This window comes from Bacillus rossius, chromosome 3 (assembly GCF_032445375.1).
Source record: "Bacillus rossius redtenbacheri isolate Brsri chromosome 3, Brsri_v3, whole genome shotgun sequence".
Taxonomy (NCBI): domain Eukaryota; kingdom Metazoa; phylum Arthropoda; class Insecta; order Phasmatodea; family Bacillidae; genus Bacillus; species Bacillus rossius.
In genome coordinates this window covers 91,713,050-91,738,211 of record NC_086332.1, presented here as the reverse complement: position 1 = coordinate 91,738,211, position 25,162 = coordinate 91,713,050, and the positions used below count along the sequence as shown (strand labels likewise).

Here is a 25,162-nt window from a genome sequence, read left to right as displayed (position 1 = left end):
TCTTAACCTTTCCTCTTCCAGGTTTTACCAGGAGAATGTCAGGTTCAGTGGAGATTTGGGTACCAAGAGAACAGCCAAGTCAATGCCATCTCCAATAATGGCTACCGAGGATTTTGCGATTTATTGATAGCTGTCATTACAATATCAACATCAGCATCACTTGAAGCTTGAAGTGTATTTATCCCATTTTTCTTCAGCTTCACTATCAGTGAGTTTATCAGCTGGCTCTTATTATGAAAATTGGAAAGGAAATCCTCTTGTTTGACCTTGATTTCACTTTCCAAATTGACACTGATGTTCACACATCTCCTGAGTCAATATCGTCGACTCTGTTCTGCTGATTTCGTGCTGTCTGATGTGTCAGCGTACCCATCAAAAACCACTGTACAACCTCTCCCACGATAATGGGTCTTCAGAAATCTAATGTAACCATCACAAATGGTTGATACAGTTGTATCTTTTTGCCAAACAACTTTGTGGACTAGGAATCCCCCATCAACAACTAATTCAAAGGTAGTTAAATCAACATCATTATCAATTTGCTTAAACAGTGTGTATAGCGCTGACTTTCTGCACTTCCTCATTCCACTTTCATTGAAGAATGCCAAGGGATAGGGAGCCAGTTCATATCTATACTAATATTATAAAGCTGAAGAGTTTGTTTGTTTGTTTGTTTGTTTGTTTGTTTGAACGCGCTAATCTCAGGAACCACTGGTCCGATTTGAAAAATTCTTTCAGTGTTGGATAGTACATTTATCGAGGAAGGCTATAGGCTATATTATATTATCAATAACATTAGGGATCCTTACTAAAAGTCCAATAAGGTAAACCAAGGTGTAAAAATATGACCCGAAAAAATCCTTGCACGGCGTGCGGTGCGAAACCTATTGATTATAGAACAAAACAATGTACTACCACTTTCCAGAACATATCATTGTCTTCAAAAAATATCACGTAACCATATGTCTAACTATTGTAGTTATCCAACAATTAGTGTTTTCTTTTATTTTTTTAAATAATTAAAATGCCATCGCTTCAAAAACTCTTTATTGTGTGCCTTAGTATTAATCCTTATCAAAATAAATTACTGCATATTCAAGACGAATTCAATACCTTTCAAGAACTTTTTGAATTATTCAATTCGGGCGTTTCATTCCAAATATATCGCAATATTTAAAATGTAAGTATTAGTGTTGTAGCCAAATAAGTATTAAGTATTGCACGCGCATGTATGACTAGCATTGAAGACCTAATCTCTAAAGTGTACCCAGATGTAGTCCATATAGAAAACAAAGTCTACCAGTGGATGTGTCAAAGGGCAATATTGGCAACTAGAAACAGTAGCGTTGACGACATCAATAACATGATACTGGGTAAACTTCCAGGAGATAAAGTGAACTACAGGTCCATTGATAAAGTAATGGATCAAGAAGATACGGCACATTATCCACAAGAATTTTTAAATTCTTTAAATCTGAGTGGCCTTCCCTCACATTCATTCAAAATAAAAACTGGCTGTCCAAGTGTGCTGCTAAGGAATCTTAAACCACCAAATTTATGCAACGGAACCAGACTCCAAGTAAAATTCCTTCGCGATAACGTCATTGGTGCTACAGTATTGACTGGTCCAGCAGTAGGGCAAACAGTGCTGATACCTCGCATACCTATGATACCAACGGATTTGCCTTTTCACTTTAAGCGAATTCAATTTCCGGTGAAGGTATCGTTTGCGGTAACAATTAATAAGGCCCAGGGGCCAAACATTTAAGTACGTAGGAATAGATTTACGCCAAGAGTGTTTTTCGCACGGGCAACTATATGTTGCTCTGTCGAGATCTGGTTCGGGAGAAAATCAATTTCTACTTCTGCCGGAAGACAAAACTAAAAATATAGTTTACGCAGAAGTACTTTAATATACCATTGGTTATGAGTGTTTTGAGAATAACCTAAAACTGTGCATCTACCATATTATCTCAGAAAATCACAATACCCCCCAACAAAGTCCACGCGGACAAAGCCGCGGGCACTGCTAGTTGCATATAATTCTTCAAATCCTCGTCCAATTTCTTGGTAATGGAAACTCGCTGAAAAAGCAAGAATGGATCACGACAACTTTTTCATTGTCAATCTGGATTGTCGAATTCATTGAGGAAAGAGGAAGTGCCATTGCTCGTTTGCCAATTGTAACTGCATCATGACATAATATTGTATCATTTCCCACGACTCCTGTTGCTATTGACATGATTTTCTCGGTCCTTAGAAAAGGAGGGTGGTTATCAAACCATTGCGTAAGCTTTCCAATGTCACTTGCATCTCGACTTTGGCGAGTCTCTCCAAAATCTTTGTGCTGCTCACTTGATGAAAACAAAACACCACAATATTCTTCGAGTGAAGCACATATGTCTTGAGTTGCAGTCATCCCAATTACCCATTTACTGAGAGCACTATCTGTCATACCTCTACCATGGGTCATGCCACTTCTGCTTGAGAATGATCGCATCGAGGTTGTCTCGATGGTCATATCTGACCACATTCCTGACCAGAACTGGTCATTCCTTCTCATAGTGAAGTAGCCTTTGTTCACAAACTTATCGTACTCCTCTGGTGTCAATCGAGTAGAGGCTTTCCATATCCTGTACATATAAGTGGCAAGACTTGGCATATGGAAAGTGTCCAGCAGCATGAAAATAGGGTATCATTCGTTTACAACAGTTCGGGTGAGCAAGGAAATCACCAGACCTCTCTGCATGGATGAACTCCTTTATCAAATTCACCATTTTGTGGTATTGGATCCATAGCATCGCAGTGGGTCCATTGTTTCTGATACTGTCCATTGCTTCTCCAAATTTGATAGCCACTGATTCGAGTAATTTGTCTTGGTTCAAAGAATTCAGTGAGGGAGGCTCGGAGAGAAAATCTGATGTAAGGCTGATGCATGTCTGCTCTTCCTCTGAGACTTCGACTTGGTCTAATATAATGTTTGACAAGGTATTTTCAATGAGAAAATGACCCCGCACTGCTCTGGCAAAGGCGTGCCCATTCAGCATTTTGTCCACTGATAATAGAGCATATATAGTGGATAAAGCTTCTTTCAAACCAGCTCCCATCATGAGGTATCCTGCACACCCTAAAAACGACAATAGCAGATGAAATACGCCGAGACGTACAACTCAACTTGACAGCTCAGAGAGTGATGTATCCGTGGCAGCTGCAACAATATCCCTGGCTTTCCAATTAGGGGTTGATCAAAAGTTACTAATATATGCTTTTGATCGGTTTCGTCACACAACTTGTGTGCATAGTGCAGTGCTGTAAAAACTGTGTCATATTCCGATGGAGGAGCATTTATAAAAGGAAGGTTAGTCACTAGAGTCTTTTCACTTGGTTTTCCTCTTGTAATACAATGCATGTACCCCTTCCATTCTGGAACTGCAATACCTTGCTTTTTGGCAACCAACCATAGGATGTCATGTGTTGCAGGATGTGGTGGCTCTTCTGGTATATCAATGGGTGCCACAGTCACATTTTGTAGACCTCCTTTCATCGCGGTGTATGTTTCTAGTGGAATAATTCTGAATTTTTCAGTTTCAGCAGACAAAGGCATTGTGTTCAATCTTGGTATTTCTGAACCTTTTTCAATATGGTTCGATGGAGTGACACATTTGATCCCACCCATAGCATGTAAGGTATTAAGCCCATCTATGGTGCAGACATTGAGATCCACATTATCAAAAACAAGTTGGTTGAATGCAGCTGGCTTGTAGGTTAGCTCAGCGTGGGCAATCGCAGATAATTCTAATGTTTGTGCTTCGTAGTATGATGAGCTGAAACCCAGACTTGCTAGAAGATCAATTAAGTTCTTTGAGGCGTATTTCCTGTGTAGCAGAAGGGAAATTCCTGTCAGTATTGGTGACAAGAAAGTACGAGGTCTGACAACTGATGTGATGGCATGTCCAATAGCAACACATTTTTTCCTTGATTCCTCAGTTTTCTTTGTTTTTTTCAACATAACCTCCTCAAGAAACATTTGGAGGGTTTGGGGGAGAGAATCTGCATCCTTCAAGAAGTTATCGCTTGGTGGGTAAGTGTTATAATTGTACACTTCACTCTGAACGTCTTGCCTTATTATCTCAGCAGCTTTTCGGACGAATCTGAGTCGCTCTGCTTGCTCATTGTTTTCCTTGTTATCATACTAAGTGTTGGTAAGCAATTTGTACCCAATGTCTCTAAAACAAATTACTGGTACTTTAAATCTGTTGGATCCTGCGGTCACAATTATACAATCTTTATACCTCTTCAACAGTTCTGTTTTGATAGTTCTCCACTCAGGTTTCCTCCCAGTAATAGCACCCATAATTTAGTTTACAGTGAATTGACAGTCACTATTCCCCTCCAGTAAGTCACTAACCTGTTCCATTGCATGTGAAACATAGTCTTCACAAGTGGATGTTGAGGGTTTCTGGTATAATGGTCTCAAAGTCCAACTGACATTCATCATGATACACAGCCTCTTCTGCAACTAAATCATTCACGGAGGAAAGACGACCCATCACTTCATCTCCCCATTGATCACGTCTAGCTGGAGCAGCATCCATACTCGTTACTTGTATGTCAGTTTTGTTGCATCCTTTTGTGATATTAGTAACTGAAAATATCTTCCTACGTCTCTCCTTGGGCTTCTTTTGCTCACCCTCAGCACTTTCGGCACAAAAGAAACATTTTGTTTTGAAATCGAATTTGAATTGTTTGGACCTCAAAGTCGCAGGCTCAGGTGGTTCTGATGATGTTGAAAGTAACAGTCTCTTTAAATGAGCCTTGATTGATTGCGGTCTTGTGTAATTTTTTCGACATTTAGTATGAATCAGAAGGGTGTCCAAACTTTCTAAAAATGAGCTATTGCCATATCCCCTTTCTCTACTTGCTTTAAAGAATGATAATAATCCTTTTTTTGTCACTGTGGAAACACTATAACCCGGTTCATTGATTGTTTCATCACACACAAAACACCGAGTAGCCAGTGTGCTCACTACACTGTCAACATTTGCATATATTAAAAAAACACACGTAAAACATACCCATATTACAGACAAACACTTTCTGTACAACGCTCGACGAATGTTTGAAGTGAACTGAAGATAAAAAAGAGACGTGAGTAGGAAACTCCACCCCCCTCCACATGGCCTTTGTTTCTCGTAGGACTTCCACAATGTTAACCCTTTCCCGGGCGTGAAGTACCAACGACTGTCATGTTATTTTTTTCAATTACTATCAGTCCATGTAAATATTTTCTTTGTATGATTATTAATAATAATAATTAAAAAACTGTTATTATAAAAAAATTGTGTTTCATTTGTAGTTACCATATTACCATTGTTGAAGTGTTGTTATTTATCAAGATAGAAAATTACAGCAGTTAAAATGATTCATTGGCAAAATTGTATATCAAATTAAAGGTAATTTAAAGCTCTACAAATTCATTTCTAATAATTTTTCTGAGAAATGATCGGGGGAGGCACTAGAAGCAAATGTTTGAATAAAAGAGTGAGATAAAAATGATTTTATCGAAAATTATCAGTTTTAAATAACATATATCTCGAAAACCGTTGGGAGTTAGACAAATATGTACAGAAAACATTTTATAGGAAATGTTATTATCTTTCATTTTTGTTTGCATAATTTGTTTCAACAGTTCACCGCTTCTGAGATATAAGCGAAAAACAAAAAAAAAGGGTCCTTTCCACCCCCCTCCCACTTTTAGCTCACCTCCCTGGGGCGGGGACTTTTAGTATGTTTACCTTCTAACTACTCCTAACAAGGTCCCCAAGTCAAAAATTCTCGAATATTCCATGCATTCTACAATGCGTTTATTGACTGGACTACACAAGCTAACTTGCTAAGTTATTTTAAAATATGGCTAATTCAAGCAAGATTTCAGTGTCATGTGCTACATCACTATCACTGTCACTGTATAGTTACATTCTCATGGTGGACTCACCTCTGGAGCGATGTAGTCGGGCGTGCCGCAGAACGTGGTGGTGGTCACTCCGTCCACGATCCCCTCCTTGCACATGCCGAAGTCCGCGAGCTTGCAGTGGCCTTCGTTGTCCAGCAGGATGTTGTCCAGCTTCAGGTCCCTGCAGCAGTTAATGGTGAGCACACTCAGGCTGATATCTGCCAGCAGGACCACATACAAGCATCACCGTGGCTAACACCTGGGGGTCGTCCATTAATCACGTGATGTTTTTTTAGCAAATTTTTAACCCCCCCTCCCCCCTAGTGATTTGTGGTGAGGTTTTAGACTAACCCCCCCCCCCCCCCCCAATAAATCACGTGTATTTTTTTGGTACAAAATATTTTTAAAAATTTCAGAATATTATCTTTAAATATAGGTATAATCTAATTTAATTCTGAAAAATTAAGCACAGTGATAAAAATGTCCAGACACACATTAAGAGTGCGCGATACATGTGGTTCCGAGCAGCAAAATCGACGTTTGCGGTGGAGCAGAGTCTGTAAATACCATGACATAAATTGGATTTTGGTAAAATATTATTTACAGAGTAAGGATGGATCTTAAAATGTTATTACTCGAAATTTCGGTATGCGTCTTATTTTATTAACTAATTATTCCTAAAAACTGCGAAGTTTAGTAGACGAATGCTAGTATAATTTGATTGGAAATGGGAAACAAAATAATAATATTATACAACACATATGTGTGCATGAGTTAGAAACAGCAGGATGCATTTAGAAGCAATACCAGCTAAAAAATCTGTTCCGCCGTAACCTTTGTAATCGGTAGACGAAGAACGAATTTTACACATCGTAGTTCACGCGTCAACACACAGATGTCGGGCACACCGCACGCAGAGGTTCATTGCAGTAACACATAACAGATGTCGCACATGTCGGAGGTCGTCACTACTTGTTTTGTTGTATCGCGCTACCACGAAGCCACATTTTTAAATTGAAATAGGTGGGAAACGCTGCAATTGGTGGCAATAAGACGCGTTTTAAAAAGAATAGTGACAAAGGAAACCTGCTTCTTTCTGCAAGACGGAAAAATAAAAGTTAGGTAACTTATTTTTAAATTGATGATATTAGTTTGTTTTTGATTCCAAAATCTTTAAAACGAGTGTATAACACTTTCCATGTATCTGAATATTTCAAATAGCAGCGCAGAGACTGTAGCATCCGAGACCGGCCGCAGCGTGGGAAGATAGCACGGGAAAGGGCGGGCGGCGCCGGGCTGGCGGGGCCAGTGCTCATTCCACGTTCACACGCTGGTGACAGTAGATACGACAAACTGAATCCTTAAAAATGAGATCATACCATGTTTCACCAACATCGAAAAAAAAATTACATGTTTTGATCTCTTTAGTTTATTACATATCCAGTTATTATAATTACATACGGCCATCTTTGTATTGTCTCGTGGTAATAATGGGATTTGAAAGTAAAAGTATATATTTTTAAAATGTCACTGAAAACTAGATGCTGCGTGGCATATTGCCGAAAACGAAAATTAGAGCACGTTGGCCTGTCGTGCGCCATATTACCTGCTAGGGCTGCTACTGTAGTTTTTGAAGTTGAAAATTAAAAAAAATTAATAATGGAATGGAAAATAAATATAATAAACAGAAATAAAAGTAATTACTAAACGATCGTCAGTTTCAATCTGGCTGTATAATTAATTTGGACTTTACTAGTGCAGAAAAATATTATATAAGTACATACACTTGTTGAACATTACTCAAGATAAATTTGGTAATGTGGGTAAAGGCGTCATAACTCTAAACTAGCGCTTGAGGGTTCGAATCCACCTTGAATCAAATCTTTTTTATCTATTGCGGAAATAGTTTAACGTCCCATTATAAGGACTAACATAAAGCAATTTTACAATATCAGTAGCCTTTATCGAAACAATATAAAATATGGCGACTACAAAGGTGCCAACTATCACACACTAAACCTTTCTCAGGTTGTATCTGGCTGTAATTTTTTTGTTGTCAAGTTGCAAAGAAATTGTATGATCGCAAGGGTTTGTTTACAAATTTAAGCAAACGATCATTACTATGGGAGTGGCGCCTCTCCCTTTACTTACTCTATGCGCTGCGGCCGGGTCTTTTTCCCCCCTCGTTGCAGTAATAGTCGTTGATATTTAATGATATATTGTTTATAACGACAAAATACACACAAGTAATACCAAATATATTTAGTTCGAAAAGTTAAAGAAATAAAATGGGGGAAAAGGTGGAGGGGGGGGGGGGGGCAAATGGGCCAGCCCCGATTTTACAAAGGCAGCGATTTTACGAATGCCATCCTTGGAATCGTGAGCCAAGGGCGCCCATACCCATGGGCAGGGTAGGGCCGTGGCCCCCTCCCCCAGCTTTCAGGAAGAGGAAAAAATGTATGGGTTTTTGAGGATTTTTGGCAAATTGTAATTTTTGACACTTTTTGTCAATTTTTGAAGGTCTGCCCCCTCCCCTTACAAACTATTTTATAGTCTGGCTCCCCTTACAAACTGCCATATGGGCGCCCTTGCCGTGAGCATACATAAAATCGTGGTTCTAGTATCATTAAAATGTGGAAACTAACAAGTTCTAGTGTTGTCACAAAAAACGAACTTGAACCCAAATTTGTTGACACGAACTTGAACCGAACTATTTCAAAGTTCGGTTCGAGTTCGAAATTTCGAACGTTCGCACAGCCTTATGCAATACAGTAGAGCACTCCTCAACCGGAATCATTGGGGGGAGGTCTATTCCGTTTATGGGAAAATTCCGGGTAAGGGGAGTTGCGGTAGGGAGGCAAATAAAAAGGCCTTTACATGCTGCACATATTAACTTATATGTATAGCCAAAGTTCTACTGAAAATATTTTCCACAGTTATAAAACCATACAATAAAAAATATGTAGATCTACAAGTACTGTTTTCAAAACGTACCGGGACGTAAAACTCCGGGCTGGTTGAATAACCTTCATTCTAGCAAGTTGGCAAGCGGGTGTTTCTTATCTCTGTGGGTGGGTGGGGGCGTGCGTGAGCGAAGAGGACGATGAAGAGTGTTCGGGGGAGGTAGTAGGACTACAGCTACAGTGTTGTGTTACTTCTGTGCTGACGTGCTAGTGATTCACACTTCCTGGAGAGTGTATAGTTAGTTACTGCCACGCACAGTTTACATTTCACATACACAAGAATAACACTTCAAGCATCTTGTTTAAAAACACAGAGATAGAAAATACAGATAAATGTAGACTGTTTAACCATATATTAAAGTATAAATATTTACATAATACATATTTGTACACTAAATTATTGTCTACAAACTGAAAGCATCACACATTGGAAGTAAATGTTACTCGCTATCACGTGTGTCAGCGTGTATAGTGGGAGTCGGTGTACAGACTCTCGGGCCGGCCGGAATTTTCCGTTTACTTGACATAGTGAATCAATAAAACTACTTATAGGATAAACATCTTTATAGTAATTCACGTCCGACGCGAAAACCAGCGGTGTATTTACGCAATGTGCGGGAAAGACAGGCTATAATTAGCTCTCTGACAGACGTGCACGTGCAAGCCTACAAGACATGTACGGTCAGGCAAAAGCAAAAACGCCTCGTTCCAGTGCGGAAATGTTTTGGAGATGTTTTGTAATGTTTTAATTTTTTTGGAAAATTAGTTCCGGATATCGGGAGTTCCGCTTGTGGGAATTACGGTTGAGGGGTGCTCTAACTGTACTACTCTTGAAATGTCACACGTGAATGGAAACTTATCAAATAAGCGTAGCATAGCAATTATATATCGCGTCTATTAAAAACATCATTTCAGAGGATTTAAAAAGGCTATCCAGGACTCTTTTTGGTCATTACATATTTTCTGTTGCCACATCTGGACACACATTAATGTTAACTGTTGCTGACATCACATAACACAGTATAAACAAATACTAAACGTCCAAAATATATACGGCACAACTGCATTGCCAATTCACTATCTAGCACTAGCGGCCGGCCGAGGTCGACGTGCGACCTGAAAGATAAGGTGTAGCGCTGTAAGCAACTACCGCGTCTACCATAAAAGGAAAGTGAATGGGTGTTGGGTTTGACGGAGGGGATGTCGGATACACGGGGGAGAGTACAATTTAATAGAATATTATAATTACATCGTAAAATGTTATTGGTCCCGAATTGTTTGTATCAGTACGTGGTATAACATGGTTACACTTATTTGTAAGTGAGGAGTATTTCAAAATTTTGGGCACGGTAAACGAATCTTACGAGCTGCTATAGCTTCAATTATTTAATGTGTACTACTTTTGGTGGTGAAGCTTTTATGTGCTTTTGTTCTGTTTTGTGCAAGTACATTACAATAATAGTAATTTTCACCGCGACTGATACTGGAGAACATTGTAAAAAATCTCACGTGTCTAAAAATTCAATAAATACGCATGAACAGATTAATAGAAAACAAATTGCAATGGCTACTAAGGTACTATTCCAGCTTTAACAATTAATCGTTAATTTGTGGTATCATATGTGGTTTTCTACTAAGACTATTTTTTTTTTTCAAAATAAATCTTGACGTACTTTATATAGTAAATTAAAAAAAAAAAAACTTATTGGTGGAAAATAACTTGAAAGTTTATGTATTTTATCGCTCAAAGACTTGTTGGAACCTACAGCTTCGAAGCAATTCGATACCGCGAATATCTTAATGAAATTTAAGAACCGTTACTAATACTTAGCTAACCAACATGGAGGATTTTGGGCTCTTTTGGCGAAAAACCGAGACTGCCTAAAATGACTCATGCAAACTGAGTCGCTTCACTTACACCATTACAGACATCCTGCACTACGCCAAGAGACCCTGACCCTTTGACCCCATAACACGTAACATTTTTGAAATATTGTATTTCCCCCAAATTTAATGTTGCTGACAATATTTCATTTTCGTGACTTTTTATTAATACATACACGACTATGTGACCTTGAACTTTACTACATACCCAAATGAGCCAAAATCCCCCCCCCCCCCCCCCCTTTTATATACGCCCATGGACCTATCCTACTGTAAATTCATTTCATATCATTTTCTTAAAATATAGGTACTCCATAATCTTTTATATTTTCTGCACACATTACTTATTATTTTGTGGATGCGATTTGTAAAACTTCGATTCTTGCAAGGGCCGAACACGGAATGTCAACTTTCTAAAGTATTCTATATACATTTTTTAAGTTAGTAATGTATTATATATATTATATGTGTAAACTTTCTACTGTATTCCATATAAATATATATATAAATATATATATAAATATATATATAAATATATATATAAATATATATATAAATATATATATATAAATATATATATAAATATATATATATGTAAACTTTCTAATGTATTCTATATACAACGTGTATCTAAAACATACTGACAAATTCTGGCAGAAAATTCCTGGCGAAAAAACGACGAAAACATGTGTACCATACTTTTCTCGTAAATGGATTCGGAGTTTTGAACCCCCAAAAATAAAATTTTCTTATTCTTGAATAACTTGCACTGCGTCTGATGATTTTGTAGAACGCAAATTTTTCACCACTAGATACGTAGGTTGTAATGAACATCCTTCAATGAATATAACGGCATTTCTGTTTTAGCACATATTATCACCTGAAAAGCTAATAATAAATAAAAAAAACCGGGGCAGGCATTACAAAGCACGTTTGCAAGGTGTAAAGTTTCCTTTCTAAAAAAATCATATGCCACAGTTTACTCACTGATGATGTTAATTTCAAGATATGGAAAATTCCATTTTCGGAGGTTCGTAACTCAATTTATGAGTAAAATGGTTATTAGGCTTTTGTCTTGTATTCTTTCCAGAAACAGCCTGCCGAAGTTTGTAAGTATGTTTTAGATACACGTTGTGTATATATGTAAACTTTATATGTATTATATATATATATATATATATATATATATAGTGCTCAATAACCAAGAGTAAACTTACTTTGGTTACGTTAGTGAACCTATGACTAGCCTATGGAAAGAAAACGCTACGTAACATGAACGAAAAAAAATCTTAAGTAAAACATAATTTTTCACTCAAATTAATTACATGTTTCAATATTAATTTTCGATGGGCTCTTTCGTGGACATCTTTATTGGAAGGCCGCGGTGTGCTAGGGTTAATGGCTGTCGCTCATTAGCTGTTATAGTCTCTGTATCATATTTAGATATACGGTAGCTTCAATTACAGAACAGCCACTGAGCGACAGGCAGCAAGCCCTCCCACACCTTAGGCCGCGGCCTTCCACCATAGACGGTCATGGCTCTTAACGACACATATAATTTATTCTAATATTTGCCCCAATATAGATACACTACTTAAAATATAACAAGACTCTATGGAAAAGGATTGAAACCCAGGCCACCGCGAATGCGAGTTTAGTAATTGTACATTCAGAGGTAGTATATAGGTGGGTAGTTACCACGACCATGTTCTACGTTATATGAGAAGAGATATACGTTTCCTTTCTGTAGCGAGAAGTTGGCTCAATTTCAACATACTTAACACAATGATAATATAGTGAACTGTCATTCAATTTCGAAAAACCGATATGGTAATATTTGTATTCAGAAATAACTTCCATTGAGATAAAGTCCATGTTGTCCGAATTTTGACGTTCACTTTTTAAAAAGTTTCTGGCAGTCCAATATTTTTCTGGTAAAATAAGATCTTTGCAATCCTGTTTACAGAGACCTTTCTTACAAGCTAAACGTCAAAATTGGTACAATGAAATAGATTATAGTAGTTATGTTTAAATTATGATTACCAGTTGTGATTGCAATAATAATAATAATTTATGTGTAATATACTGAAATGCCAGTAACATTGACTTTTAAGTTCACTTAATTGGTTACGGAGCAAATAGTATGTTGATCGATAAAAAAAAGGTATACTTAATTATACGCAACATACATTTATAAAAGTTAACTTAAAGTTAAAATTAAAGTATGGACATTTGGATTTACAGAAAATATAGAAACTATTTTCCAGGTCCATTGCGGGAAAAAAAAGACAAATTCTTGTTTGACTTTTCTTAAAATCAAAAACGTAGACTACACGGACTTTACGTTTTTTTTTTTTTTTTTTTAACTTCGAAACGAAATTTGGAGAAACAATTAACAAATTTAATTTAGAAAATAGTAAACTAGCAAACTGATTAGGATAATATTTCCTGGAGTAATTCAGCTTCAGTTGCCTGAGCCAGTACCTAGTAATTCGGGTGCCGGGACGCCGGCCAGACAGAGCGGAAAACTGTTCCAGCCTATCAGGACGCGCCATTGGTATTAACGCCACCTCGCGCGAGAAGAGCCGAAAAAGTTGAGGTCAAGCCAATATTTTGTAATGCGGAAAGTGCCGAGATCACCGATTTTTCAGAATTGAATATGCTGTTATCTTCTAAAACTATTAACAAATTATGTTGTGTTTTATTCTCTACAAATCAACGGTATATTTGTTACAAAACACGAGTCAGAAACGTCAAGTGTATTAAAAAAAGTATAAATAAGAAGTTTCGTTCTGCAGTTGTCAGGCAGATGAGAATACTAAACTATTAGGTATGTAGTGTAGACTTGTATCTAAAGTTCTATTTTTTTGTTTCGCTTGCAGTAAAATGTAAAATAAACATGAGTGATAAATTTACTTTGTAATATTTTATGTACCAGAACTGTTGTACGGTTTTTATCTAAACGAAGTGGTGTTGTATCACACAGTAACATCCACGAAGCGTAAAGGTTATAAAATGGACGCCGAAACAGTTAAGCATAAAATCGGCGTTCCTTTAAACGAAAAAAAAAAAAAAGATCCATCCGCTCTGTCTGGTTTGTATGAAACGGGCGTGATAGTCCAGTGTCGTCTTGTGCTTCTCAGCACATCACAAAGCCGTTGCCTCGGCTGCTTCAGCTGACTCATCCCACCCTATCAGCCGTCCTTCATTTCCCTTTCTATCTCACGCCACTATCCCCCCCCCCCCCCCTTCGTCACCCGGGGGCATTCCGTTTTCCTACTAGTTCGCGGGATCACCACACGATGACGCGTCGTACGCTCTTCTGGCCGAAAGCAACGCTATCCTACGAGGAAAAAATGAACCACTTCAACTGACCGCGCGCGAGAAAATATTATCTCCCTCGCACTCTTAAGGTTGCAGGTTTATTCTCACTGGCATAAAAATAATAAAGGAAAGGCTTATATGTGATTTATGCATGTACCTATTCGAAGCCAAAATCACAGTCTTACTGGCGACTGGCAAGCCGAGCCGGGTGGTTCATGTTGCGGCGGGCAGGGATATTGTTGCCTGGCTACGGCGAGTCAAGGTCACGCGTCGCTTTTCGGTTTAGTAGAAATCGGGCGAAAAAATAAATATACGTGATATATCTCTACACCCCCCTCCCCCCTCCCCCTTGTGATATTTCGTGATTTTTCCCGACCCCCTCCCCCCCTTTCGAGACTCACGTGATTAATGGACGATCCCCTACCAACGGGACTACATACAAGCATCACTGTGACTAACAGCTACCAACGGGACCATGTAATAGCATCATCGTGGAAGCAGTCACCATTGAATCTTTAGGATTTGCAATTCAGTCCTGTTTTCATGTTTTTTTTTTTAACCATTAGGTTTGCTAATGAAAGTAAGTGTCAAGTAATTGTCCCATTTGGTGGGAATAGTACTAACTTGTGCATTCCATCTAGTATTCAAACCGCATCCATTTTTAGCAGCAGTGAAAGAACCGCATGATTTGACACCAGCGTTACACTGGAGATAAGACATTTTAACAAATGAAATGTACATTCAAAATAAAGTATGTGTGTGATTCTCAAATTTTCAAAATTTTATTTAGGTAAAAAAGGAGGTTTGATTTTAGATTGAATTAACTGAAAATAAGGAGGTTGGCATAACTACATTAAAAATAAATATTTTTATGTTTTACCATTTTTAAAAGTCCCTCCATAATGGAATGGAAAGGAGATGAGTGTTAATATATAAAAGTTAAACATATCTCTGACTACACTAAAATTGGAAATAAGAAATTGGGACAATTATTATATACTTAAAAAAAAGTAAACAGGGATATATTATTTACCACTTCCTAAACTCCAACCAAGAATGGTTTTGTACAGGAATGAAAGCTTACTCAGTCTTTACATTTTACTGCATGCATGGCTTTACTAAGGATGTGGGAATTTCGCACATACATTTCCAACAACGTTAAAAATTTGCATGAGTGGAGTCAGTGATTAGCTAGCTATGAATAAATAATTAACAAAATCAATATTCTGTCAACGTTCTAAAATGTGTGGTATGAACTATGTTAATTATTTTAAAAAGTGAATGATAGTGATGAACATAATGTCCACTTTAAGGCCCGTCTACAATAGCAATGTCCTAAACTGTGTCCGAAGGACACTCGTCGCTGATTGGTCCACGTGACCCTCTGAAGTCATGCGTCAAGTGGGTGAAGGTCCGAACCTACCTGGTCCGAAGACATTCGTCAATTTGAACTTTTTGTCCCAACTTCAGACACAGAAAAAGAACAGAACAACGATATTTGAATTTCCGGTTCCCGTTTGAAAACGTGGTGTTTGTTATTGTTATTGAAGGAAATGGAAAGTGTTGTAAGTCACTTATAACTTACATAACTTTCATAAGTTCAATCTCAAACTACAAAGCATCAAAACAATAAACAAAAACATTTGGTTTGGCACATTTACTGCGCTCTGGTGACAACTTTAGAAATCAATACATTCGGACATCGGACATCGCAATTGTGGACAGGGCAGTTTTCGGTGAGACAATGTGATGTCACTCACATTCGGATAAGGACACGGACCACGCACAGGTTCGGACTATTGTAGACGGGCTCTAAAGCACGCAGAAGTAAGATGGCTGGCGACTGAAGCCGGCAGTTGTGAACGCAGTGCAGGAAGCTCCTAAATACGCGGCCCGGAGCCGAGGAGCAGCGACGAGGCTCACCTGTAGATCACGCCGTGCCGGTGCAGGAACTGCAAGGCGAGGGTCACCTCAGCCGCGTAGAACCGCGCTCGCGGCTCGTCAAACTTGCGGGCGCGCTGTATTTGGAACATGAGGTCTCCTCCGTTCACGTACTCCATCACGAAGAACAGGCGATCCTGCAGCCAGTAAGCAGACTGCATCACCAACACTGGCCACCACGAATGTAAACAGATTGACAATGCTTGTTGATGTTCTTAACATTTCCTGATTTAAAACAAGTCTGTTTTTGTGTAGGTAAAGCTATAAAACTAGCTTTACAATGAATAGGATGGCCATAAAAGAATTAACCAGTTTCAATTGTACATTATAATAGTTCAATTTAGCCTATTTACAACAATCATACATCAAATAGAAGATAAACTAACCTAATGTTCAATATGTGCACTTTTAGTTATAACGCTCACATCCAACCTAAAGTCCAATTCTTCCCACACTTTGGTTAACACGTCCGGAGTAATGGAAGCAATAGCCTCTTAAATTCTGTGTCTCACCTCTGGCAAATAATTAGGTAGCAGCAGAACATATACACAATCTTTTATAAAACCCCAAAGGAAAAACTCACATGGCGTTATGTCAGGTGAACGTGGAGGCCAGCGAAAACCAGTGACATTTTTGGGCATCCCCAACAGATCTCCACGTAACAAGCCCGTCACTCCAGTGAGCCCGACACTCCAGTGAGCCCGTCACTCCAGTGAGCCCGTCATACTGCCCTTACGAGACAAGACTGTAAACTCTACTGTCATATAATTAAAAGTGATCTGTGCGTATCACATAATTTGTAATGTTGCTTATCTAAAATATAAATAGGCTCATAATTGACTCTGACTGACTCTGTAACGCTGTATGAATTCTGTTTTCATGCGCTTACAGTGTAACATTTTCATTGCTCTTTGCTAACCTGTTCCTCCTACATTGCTGATGAGTCCATGGTGCAGATATCATGCATGGCGCCATAGCGTCACATTTTGACGATAATAATAGTTTCAGCATTTTCCAGTGCTAAAGTAGCGAGCCGTGGCTTAGTTTGCCAAGTATTCACATTGTATATATGTTTAATATAATTCAAGTTTTTGGCCTCTACTTACAAATATGAATCTACCAAACACTGTTGTGACAATTTTACAGTGGCTAATTATAGGATTAAGTTGATCATGAAAATATGTTTAGGCACATTTGAATTGTAGAATAATAATGTTGCTGCGAACCCTATTCAATTGAGCACCTTCATACGTATCGCACTGCCAATATGGTTTGCCATCCTGGTGTATACTGAATCGAATCCACAATAAGGAAGATTACTGAATGACCAGAGACAATTAACACACAATGTAGTTTTGCAAGAGGTTCTTTATTCAAATAAATATTATTGTGAAATATTTTTATCATTTCGCATGTGCCTGTGTGCGCATGTGTGTGTGCATGCGTGTATGTGCATGTCAAATAATTTTAATTTGCACAATATTAAAATAAATTGAATTTTTAATCAATATTTTGTGTATATTAAATATGTATAAGTGTTTGTTATATTCATCATTTTTCAATGGGGATCTTAGGCACCTTACAACTAACTATGTAGTTAATATTAACAGTAGATATGTAATTTTCATCATATTAGGGTAAAACCAAGCATTAGAAAAAATCTCGAAACTTAACTGGGATTCCCTTCCTGATGCTCGGGCCTCAGGAATGAACCCCCCTTCCACCCTCTGCCCCCACCCTCAATAGGTATGCACAATCTTTTTTGTAATCCTTGTGACCTCTAGCTAGCGTCGAGCAAGGGGAAACTGTTACATTCTTTAAAAATACAAACATTTTGCCAGTAAGATAAAATATTATACCTAATACACATTAAATAAAAACACCAATTGTAGCAGCCACAAAATTATACAGTTGAACATTTTATAAGATGTTAAGGTGTACAACTAAATTTATTGATAAGTTGATGACCTAACTGAGTGTCTACCAGAGCATGATTACGTTACTTGATTTCTGGTTTAACAGGCAAAGATTTTTTTTTTCAATGGTTGATTTTAAAAGTGTTCAGATCATAGACTTAGTATAGACATAACCCCACAGGGGCCCAACAGTGAATTGCTTATTTTTAGAGAAAGATTTAATGGTTTAACTTTTATGCCAATTTTGTTTTTAAAATAGAAGATTTTGTTGCTATTGTTCTATGAATAATGTTTATTCATAAAGATAGAATATTAATGAACAAATAATGTTATTTCTGTTATCGGCAATAAAGATATTTTGTGTCGTAGGTATAGTTGTAGCTACCGAGTTGGTAGCACTGCTTTAGTTTGGAGAGTTAGTATATGGAGGAAAAGGAGTGTGGAAGAAATGACTGTTATTATGTGAATAAAAGGATATGGTTATCAGCATCACGGCGTGTCGTTTTTTTTGTGAAATACTGACAACAGGTTATGGGCCCAGAATGCTTATAACAGTCATGAGTGATCTTCGCACCAGAGATGTTTAAATTGTGTAGGCCGGCAACGTGTTTCTCTGCAGAGTGGTAATGGCGGCGTGGGAAGCTTCTGTGGAGTAGCGGTACCGGGGTGTGGTACACATTCAGTCGCTTTCGTCGTCAACAATTTATCGTCGGTGCTTGTTGACTCCGGAAAAATGGAGCAGCTAGGGATGAATACCGTGGGAGCGATAAAGTTGGAGGGGCAGAAGAATTGGAACGTGTGGAAGTTCCAGGTGTCGGTGTTTTTGCGGGGAATGAATCTTTTTTCAGTTGTGGATGGAACAGACATTAAACCGGAAAAAGATCAAGGTGAGTGGCAAAAAAAAGATGCAAAGGCTCAGAGTATTATTGTAATGCGTTTGAGTGAGGATGCAATGATGCACATACTTACTTGCTCCACTGCAAACGAGATGTGGAGGAAGCTTCTTAGTGTGTATGAGCAGCAGTCGAGTACAAGTGTACACTTACTGCAACAACGTTTTTTTCAGTTTAAGTATGAGCAGGGTTCTGACATGTCTACATATTTGTCAAAAATACAAGAATTGTGTCACTTGCTTAAACAGGCAGGAGAAGAAGTGTCGGAACAGTTCACGATTACAAAAATATTAATGTCATTGCCAGAGAGATTTGGTCACTTTGTGACAGCATGGGAATCTGTAGAAACTAGTAAACAAAAATTTGATGACCTGGTGGCACGACTACTAGTGGAAGAAGAGAGGTTAAAGTCTAAAATCAAGGATGAGGATGTGGCTATGGTGGCAGGATCATATAAAGGGAACACTGTCAAGAAGACAGGGGGATTAAAGTGTTTCAAGTGTGGATTCTTGGGACATGTGGCAAACCAATGCAGAGAGGATAAAGACTTACGAAAGTGTTTTGAATGTGGCAAGAAAGGACATCTGAAGTTTCAGTACAAGCAAAGGTATAGGCCTAAACATGAAAATGCCTTTGTAATGTCAGAAAGTGTATTGCGTAGTGTAAGTGATTTGGAGGACCATAAAAGATCCACCTCTTGGATCATGGACAGTGGAGCAAGTGAACATATGACATTCGAACGTGGCCTCCTCATGAACTTTACACCAGTATCGAATAAATGTGTTCTCGTTGGTGATGGACGTAGTCTTCAGGTGCAAGGTATCGGACAAGTTAATGTGAAAGTCTACAATGGACAGAATTATGTGCAAAGTACCTTGAACCATGTATTGTGGGTCCCTGAGCTGAAAATGAACCTATTCTCAGTATCAAGTGCAATTGAAAAGGGTCATACTGTTAAAATGGCTGGCGATCATTGCAATGTATATAAAGTCAGCCAGATTCGTGCGGTGGCAAATAAGGAGGGAAATTTGTACATTCTGAACGTAATCATGGAACAAGACTGCTTAGTGGTGGTACGCTCGTTGAGAGAGTGGCATGAAAGTTTATGTCATCAAAACCTGGACTATGTGAAAAATGTCTTGAATCAAAACAATATTAAGTACTCAGACAACAGTGAGTCATGTGAAGCATGTCTGGAGGGAAAAATGAAGAAATTACCATTTGGTGAAAGCAAACAACACACTGATGCTCCATTGCAATTGGTACATGCTGATGTGTGTGGACCAATGGAGGTAGAGTCTGTGGGAGGGTCTCGATACTTTCTGCTACTGAAAGATGACTATTCAAATTACCGGCAAGTGTACTTTCTCAAGAGTAAATCTGAGGTGTCCCAGAAGCTGAAATACTACATACAGTTTTCGGAAAAAGCTACAGATCTGCCTGTGAAAGTGCTTAGAAGTGATAATGGGGGAGAATTTGTGAATCAGGAAGTGAAAGCGCTGCTTGAGGACCATGGGATACAACACCAGACAACAATACCTTATACACCAGAGCAAAACGGAAGAGCAGAACGGGACATTCGCACCTTAGTGGAAGCTGCTAGGTCAATGCTCAGTGGGAAAGGGCTTAACAAACAGCTATGGGCAGAGGCAGTAAATACAGCTGTGTATGTGTTAAATAGGACCTCAAAGGCTCGAGAAAATAATAAGACACCATATCAAGTCTGGGAAAAGAAAAATGTTGATTTGACAAAACTAATTCATGTGTTTGGAACAGAGGTATTTGTCCATATACCGAAAGAAAAGAGACTGAAGTGGGACCCAAAAGGAGAGAAAGGTGTTTTTGTTGGTTACGAAGATTCCAAAGGGTATCAAATTTACTTCAAAGACAAGAAGAAAGTTGAAATAAAAAGGGATGTGGTGTTTGTGAGACTAAAGGGACGTGAAACAAGGACTGAAACTGAAGTAGAAGACATTCAAATGATTGGCTTAGACCTGACTCAAGAAGATGAACAAATAAAATCAAATTCCAGTACTGATGAGGAAGACGTACAAAGTGAAGGAATGTCTTCTCCCTTTAAAGGTTTTGAGGATGCAGTGACTGAAGGAGACCAAAGAAAGGGGAGACCAGTTGAAGTGTCAAGCAGAGAAACCTCCAGAGATAAGCCACCTAAAACAGCAAGTGGACGGAGTGTAAGAAAGCCAGCGTGGTGCTCAGAGTACGATCTAGGACTCGTAGCAACTGATGCGGTACCGAAGAGTTACAAAGAGGCAATGAATAGGGAAGACTCGCAATGTTGGAAGGAGGCAATTAAGGCCGAGCTTCAGCAGTTACATGAAAACAACACTTGGACGACCTTACCACAGGTGCCAGAAGGAAAAGAAGTAGTTAGTTCAAAATGGGTGTTCACAAAAAAGGGGACTGAAACTGGGGAAACTAAATACAAGGCAAGACTAGTGGCAAGAGGTTTCGAGCAAGAATGTGATGTGTAGAACTTGTATGCTCCTGTGGCAAAACTTAAAACTTTCAGAGTGTTTATGAGTGTGGCCACCAAACTGAACTTACCAGTACAGCAAATGGATGTATGCAGTGCATTCCTGAACAGTGAAATTGATGAGGAACTCTATTTGAAATTACCAGAGGGTGTAAATTCAGAGTATCCTGTTTGTAAACTAAATAAGTCTATTTATGGCCTTAAAAATGCTCCCAAATTGTGGAACTCTAAATTTGATAAAGTAATGTCATCACTGGGTTTTGTACGTTCTGACAAAGATGCATGTGTTTATTCTAAATGTAAAGGCAACACCAAAACGTTTTTGTTGGTGTATGTTGATGATATTCTATATTTTGGAAATTGTAAAAATGAGCTCAGTCATCTTAGAGATGCACTATGTAACACCTTCAAAATGAAAGAGCTGGGTTGTGTAAAAAGGTTTCTAGGTATTGATGTCGAGCAGGATTTAGCTAGTAATCGTACAACCATAAGTCAGAAACAGTATCTGCAGAACTTACTTGAGTTGTATGGTATGTCAGAATGCAAACCTTTGTCTTTGCCCATCGACAGAAACTTCAAGTTTGAGTTATTGAAAAAGGAATGCTCAGAAAATGAGGAAATAGAGTCAAAGTGTACAAAATTAGTTGGATCCTTAATGTATGCTGCAATGGGATCAAGACCTGATTTGTGTGCTGTTGTTACAATCTTAAGTAGATATCAGAACTGTGCAAGCACTTTACTTTACAAACTTCTGCAAAATGTTCTTAGATATATCAAGGGTACTTTAAATATGTGTTTAAATTACTATGGAAACAGGAATGATGATGTAGTAGGCTATGTGGACAGTGACTGGGGAGGCAGTGATGACTGTAAGTCTACAACTGGTTGCTGCTTTAAGGTTTTTGGCTGTACTGTTATCTGGTTTTCAAAAAAACAACAATCAGTGGCTCTGTCATCCACTGAAGCAGAATTTGTTGCTCTTAGTCAAGCTGCCAGTGAGGCTTGTTGGTTAAAAGACTTGTTGCATGATTTTAAAATAGAAGTTGGTCCCATCACTCTGTTAGAGGATAATCAGTCTACTATAAAGCTGGCACATATGGCCACTGACAACTCTAGAGTCAAACATCTAAAGATTAAGAAGTGTTTTGTAAAAGAGAAACTGTTTGAAAACATCATTAGGTTGGACTATGTTAATACCAGTGACCAACTAGGTGATATTTTTACTAAGCCTCTTGGTGGTGTACTGTTTGACAAATTTAGGAAAAGATTGTTTGTTTCATAAAAATATTTTATTGAAGGGAGGTGTTATCGGCAATAAAGATATTTTGTGTCGTAGGTATAGTTGTAGCTACCGAGTTGGTAGCACTGCTTTAGTTTGGAGAGTTAGTATATGGAGGAAAAGGAGTGTGGAAGAAATGACTGTTATTATGTGAATAAAAGGATATGGTTATCAGCATCACGGCGTGTCGTTTTTTTTGTGAAATACTGACAGCAATTTCATCAAAACAGTGTATTTTGACTTAATTACAATAAGAGTGTCTAGGACAGATCTACTAGGAAGAATAAAAATTAATCAGAAAATATTTGTGTGTTTGAAAAATATATCAATGTTGTTATATAAAAAATAAGATAAAAATTATTGTAAGATTAATTTTTTTTCTTAAATATATTTAGTAAATACATTTTGGTGCAAAATTCATGCTAAATAGATTAAATCCATTGAATTTAATGCATTAAAAGATAAGGTTGTTGTAAATTAAAAATGCTATTAATTTTATAATTTTAGTTGCCTTTCACTGTTTACAAATTGTTGTTATATGATGTATTAACATTCTTTACATGTTATATTAAAATTTGCCATGTATTCTTGTCCCTCCATGCTGTCAACAACTTTCAAGAATATGTTATGGTGGACGCAACTTGCGGGTTGTTTAGGTTTAAAAAATTGTAAAACTTAGTATTCCGATCATCAATTCGGTAATTACTTGATATTTCATTACTAGCACATTATTTGAATGAGTAAAAGTTAAATAATTTTAAGAACAATACTTGTCTGCTAAATATGCATTTGTCAACACATGTACACGTCGAGTGTTACAAGAACAGAATGTGATGGTTCTGCAGGCAAATCGTAAGCCAATGACGGCCGTGTTTCATAATGTTAAAATGCAATTTTTAAGGTTTCAAATTTTAATTTTTATTAACTTTTTGTTTTAAAAGCTTTGTCTTTCCCGCCATGTTGATTGTAATTTTTGAAGTGAAACTTCTTTGCTGAGAGGGCTATAATTTTCACGTGTTACAAAAATTCCGATCGCATGAGGGGAATAGTCACGTATGTGGTGGAGGAACCGGTACAGAAGTAGACGGCTGGGGAGAGGTAGAAATGACGCAGCATACTTGCACACTTTAATTTTGCACATGTGCATACTTTCACACTTGCATACTTGCATAATCATAATTTAGCACTCCCGAACATGCATGTATTTTTTTTTATCTGTGATCTTAGTCAAAGATAAATATGTTTCCTATACCTCATAATATAATAAACAAGAAGTTTCACTTCTGTCGTGCATGGACTCCATGCACACATTTTTTAAAAATTTTTCCTTTATTAAAATTAAACATGAGTTATCACTAAAATATTAACTCTGTATCTTCCTTATAATTGTTGTTCTGTTAGAAATATTTTCAACAGGTATTCACTTAGTGTAATATCATGGTTGTAAAAAGTTGAACAAGTCTTCGTACTGATCAACACTAGCATGACATTTTACGCCCATGATATTACACTAAGTGAATACCAGTTGCATATTTTCCTGACAGAACAACAAATGCTAGGGAGATATAGAGTTGTAATTATATAAATAGCCCTTAAAAATTAATGGAAAAAAAAAACATAAAAATCCCACATGGCATGTAAGACCAAGTGTTGAGATCTCTAGGTTAGTTGGAAAAGTCTGATTTTCAATTATTTTTCATAGTGTCAAGACAGGTTCAGTCACTGTGCTATCACTGGTTCTGATGGTTAAAGCCTGGGCTTCTCGGTTTGTGGGCGGCCGGTAATGTGCATTGTCATAGGCCAGACAGTTTCGTGGCTATGTGTGTGTGTGTAGGTGTGAGAGAGAGAGAAAGTGTTACCAAGGCAGATCTAGAATGATGGTCACGGGAGGAGTAAATTAAATTTTGTAATACAATTTTAGTACATTTAGAATTGAAATATTTAGTAAATTTTATTTGTGGTTCAAAAAAAACCTGTTATCTATAGCACTGCAGTAAAATAATACTTAAGTAAGTTTGGAGTTAAGAGAAAATTGAAAAAAAAATTCAGGGTTCAGAGGGAAGGGGTTACATGCCGTTAACCCCCCCCCCCCCCCCCCCCTTTTCTGGATCCGCCAGAGTGTTACCTGAACTGCAGGAATACATGATGGGCGAGGCCGAGCATTTGTGAAATTGCTGAGTTTGGGGCTCAGTAGGTTATTGTAGTGGCGTGGGACTCGATGGCCACCAAGGTCTCTTGGCGAAAAGGCTCTCGATGGAGGAGACATCAAGAAAGGAAGCTCCGATTAGAAATCAAACCACAAAAGGGCAGAGGCCCATGGTGTTATCTATGAACTAATAGCATCATGAGATAAGTCATCATCTTTTTATTTTGTTACGTAGTGCATTTAATTTATAAAATGAAAAAATCAATGTCCAAACTTTATTTAGAAATCTGATTAAAGTCTACGAGTTATGAGATAATTTTATAGTTTATAGTAAAGCACGTGAACTGTTATAAAGATTTAAGTATATGG

The 25,162-nt window shown here is 37.9% G+C and overlaps 1 protein-coding gene across 3 annotated transcripts in view; it reads right to left on the bottom strand.

The window, feature by feature from the left end:
- LOC134531025 (protein kinase C) overlaps nucleotides 1-25,162 on the bottom strand; it is a 270,374-nt gene that overhangs the window by 44,767 nt on the left and 200,445 nt on the right. For all 3 annotated transcript variants that reach the window (XM_063366515.1, XM_063366516.1, XM_063366517.1), the window contains 2 exons: nucleotides 16,048-16,202; nucleotides 5,996-6,134 (listed from right to left, as the gene is read on the bottom strand). In XM_063366515.1, coding sequence (XP_063222585.1) covers nucleotides 5,996-6,134; nucleotides 16,048-16,202 — 294 coding nt within the window. The remainder of the gene's footprint in view (nucleotides 1-5,995; nucleotides 6,135-16,047; nucleotides 16,203-25,162) is intronic.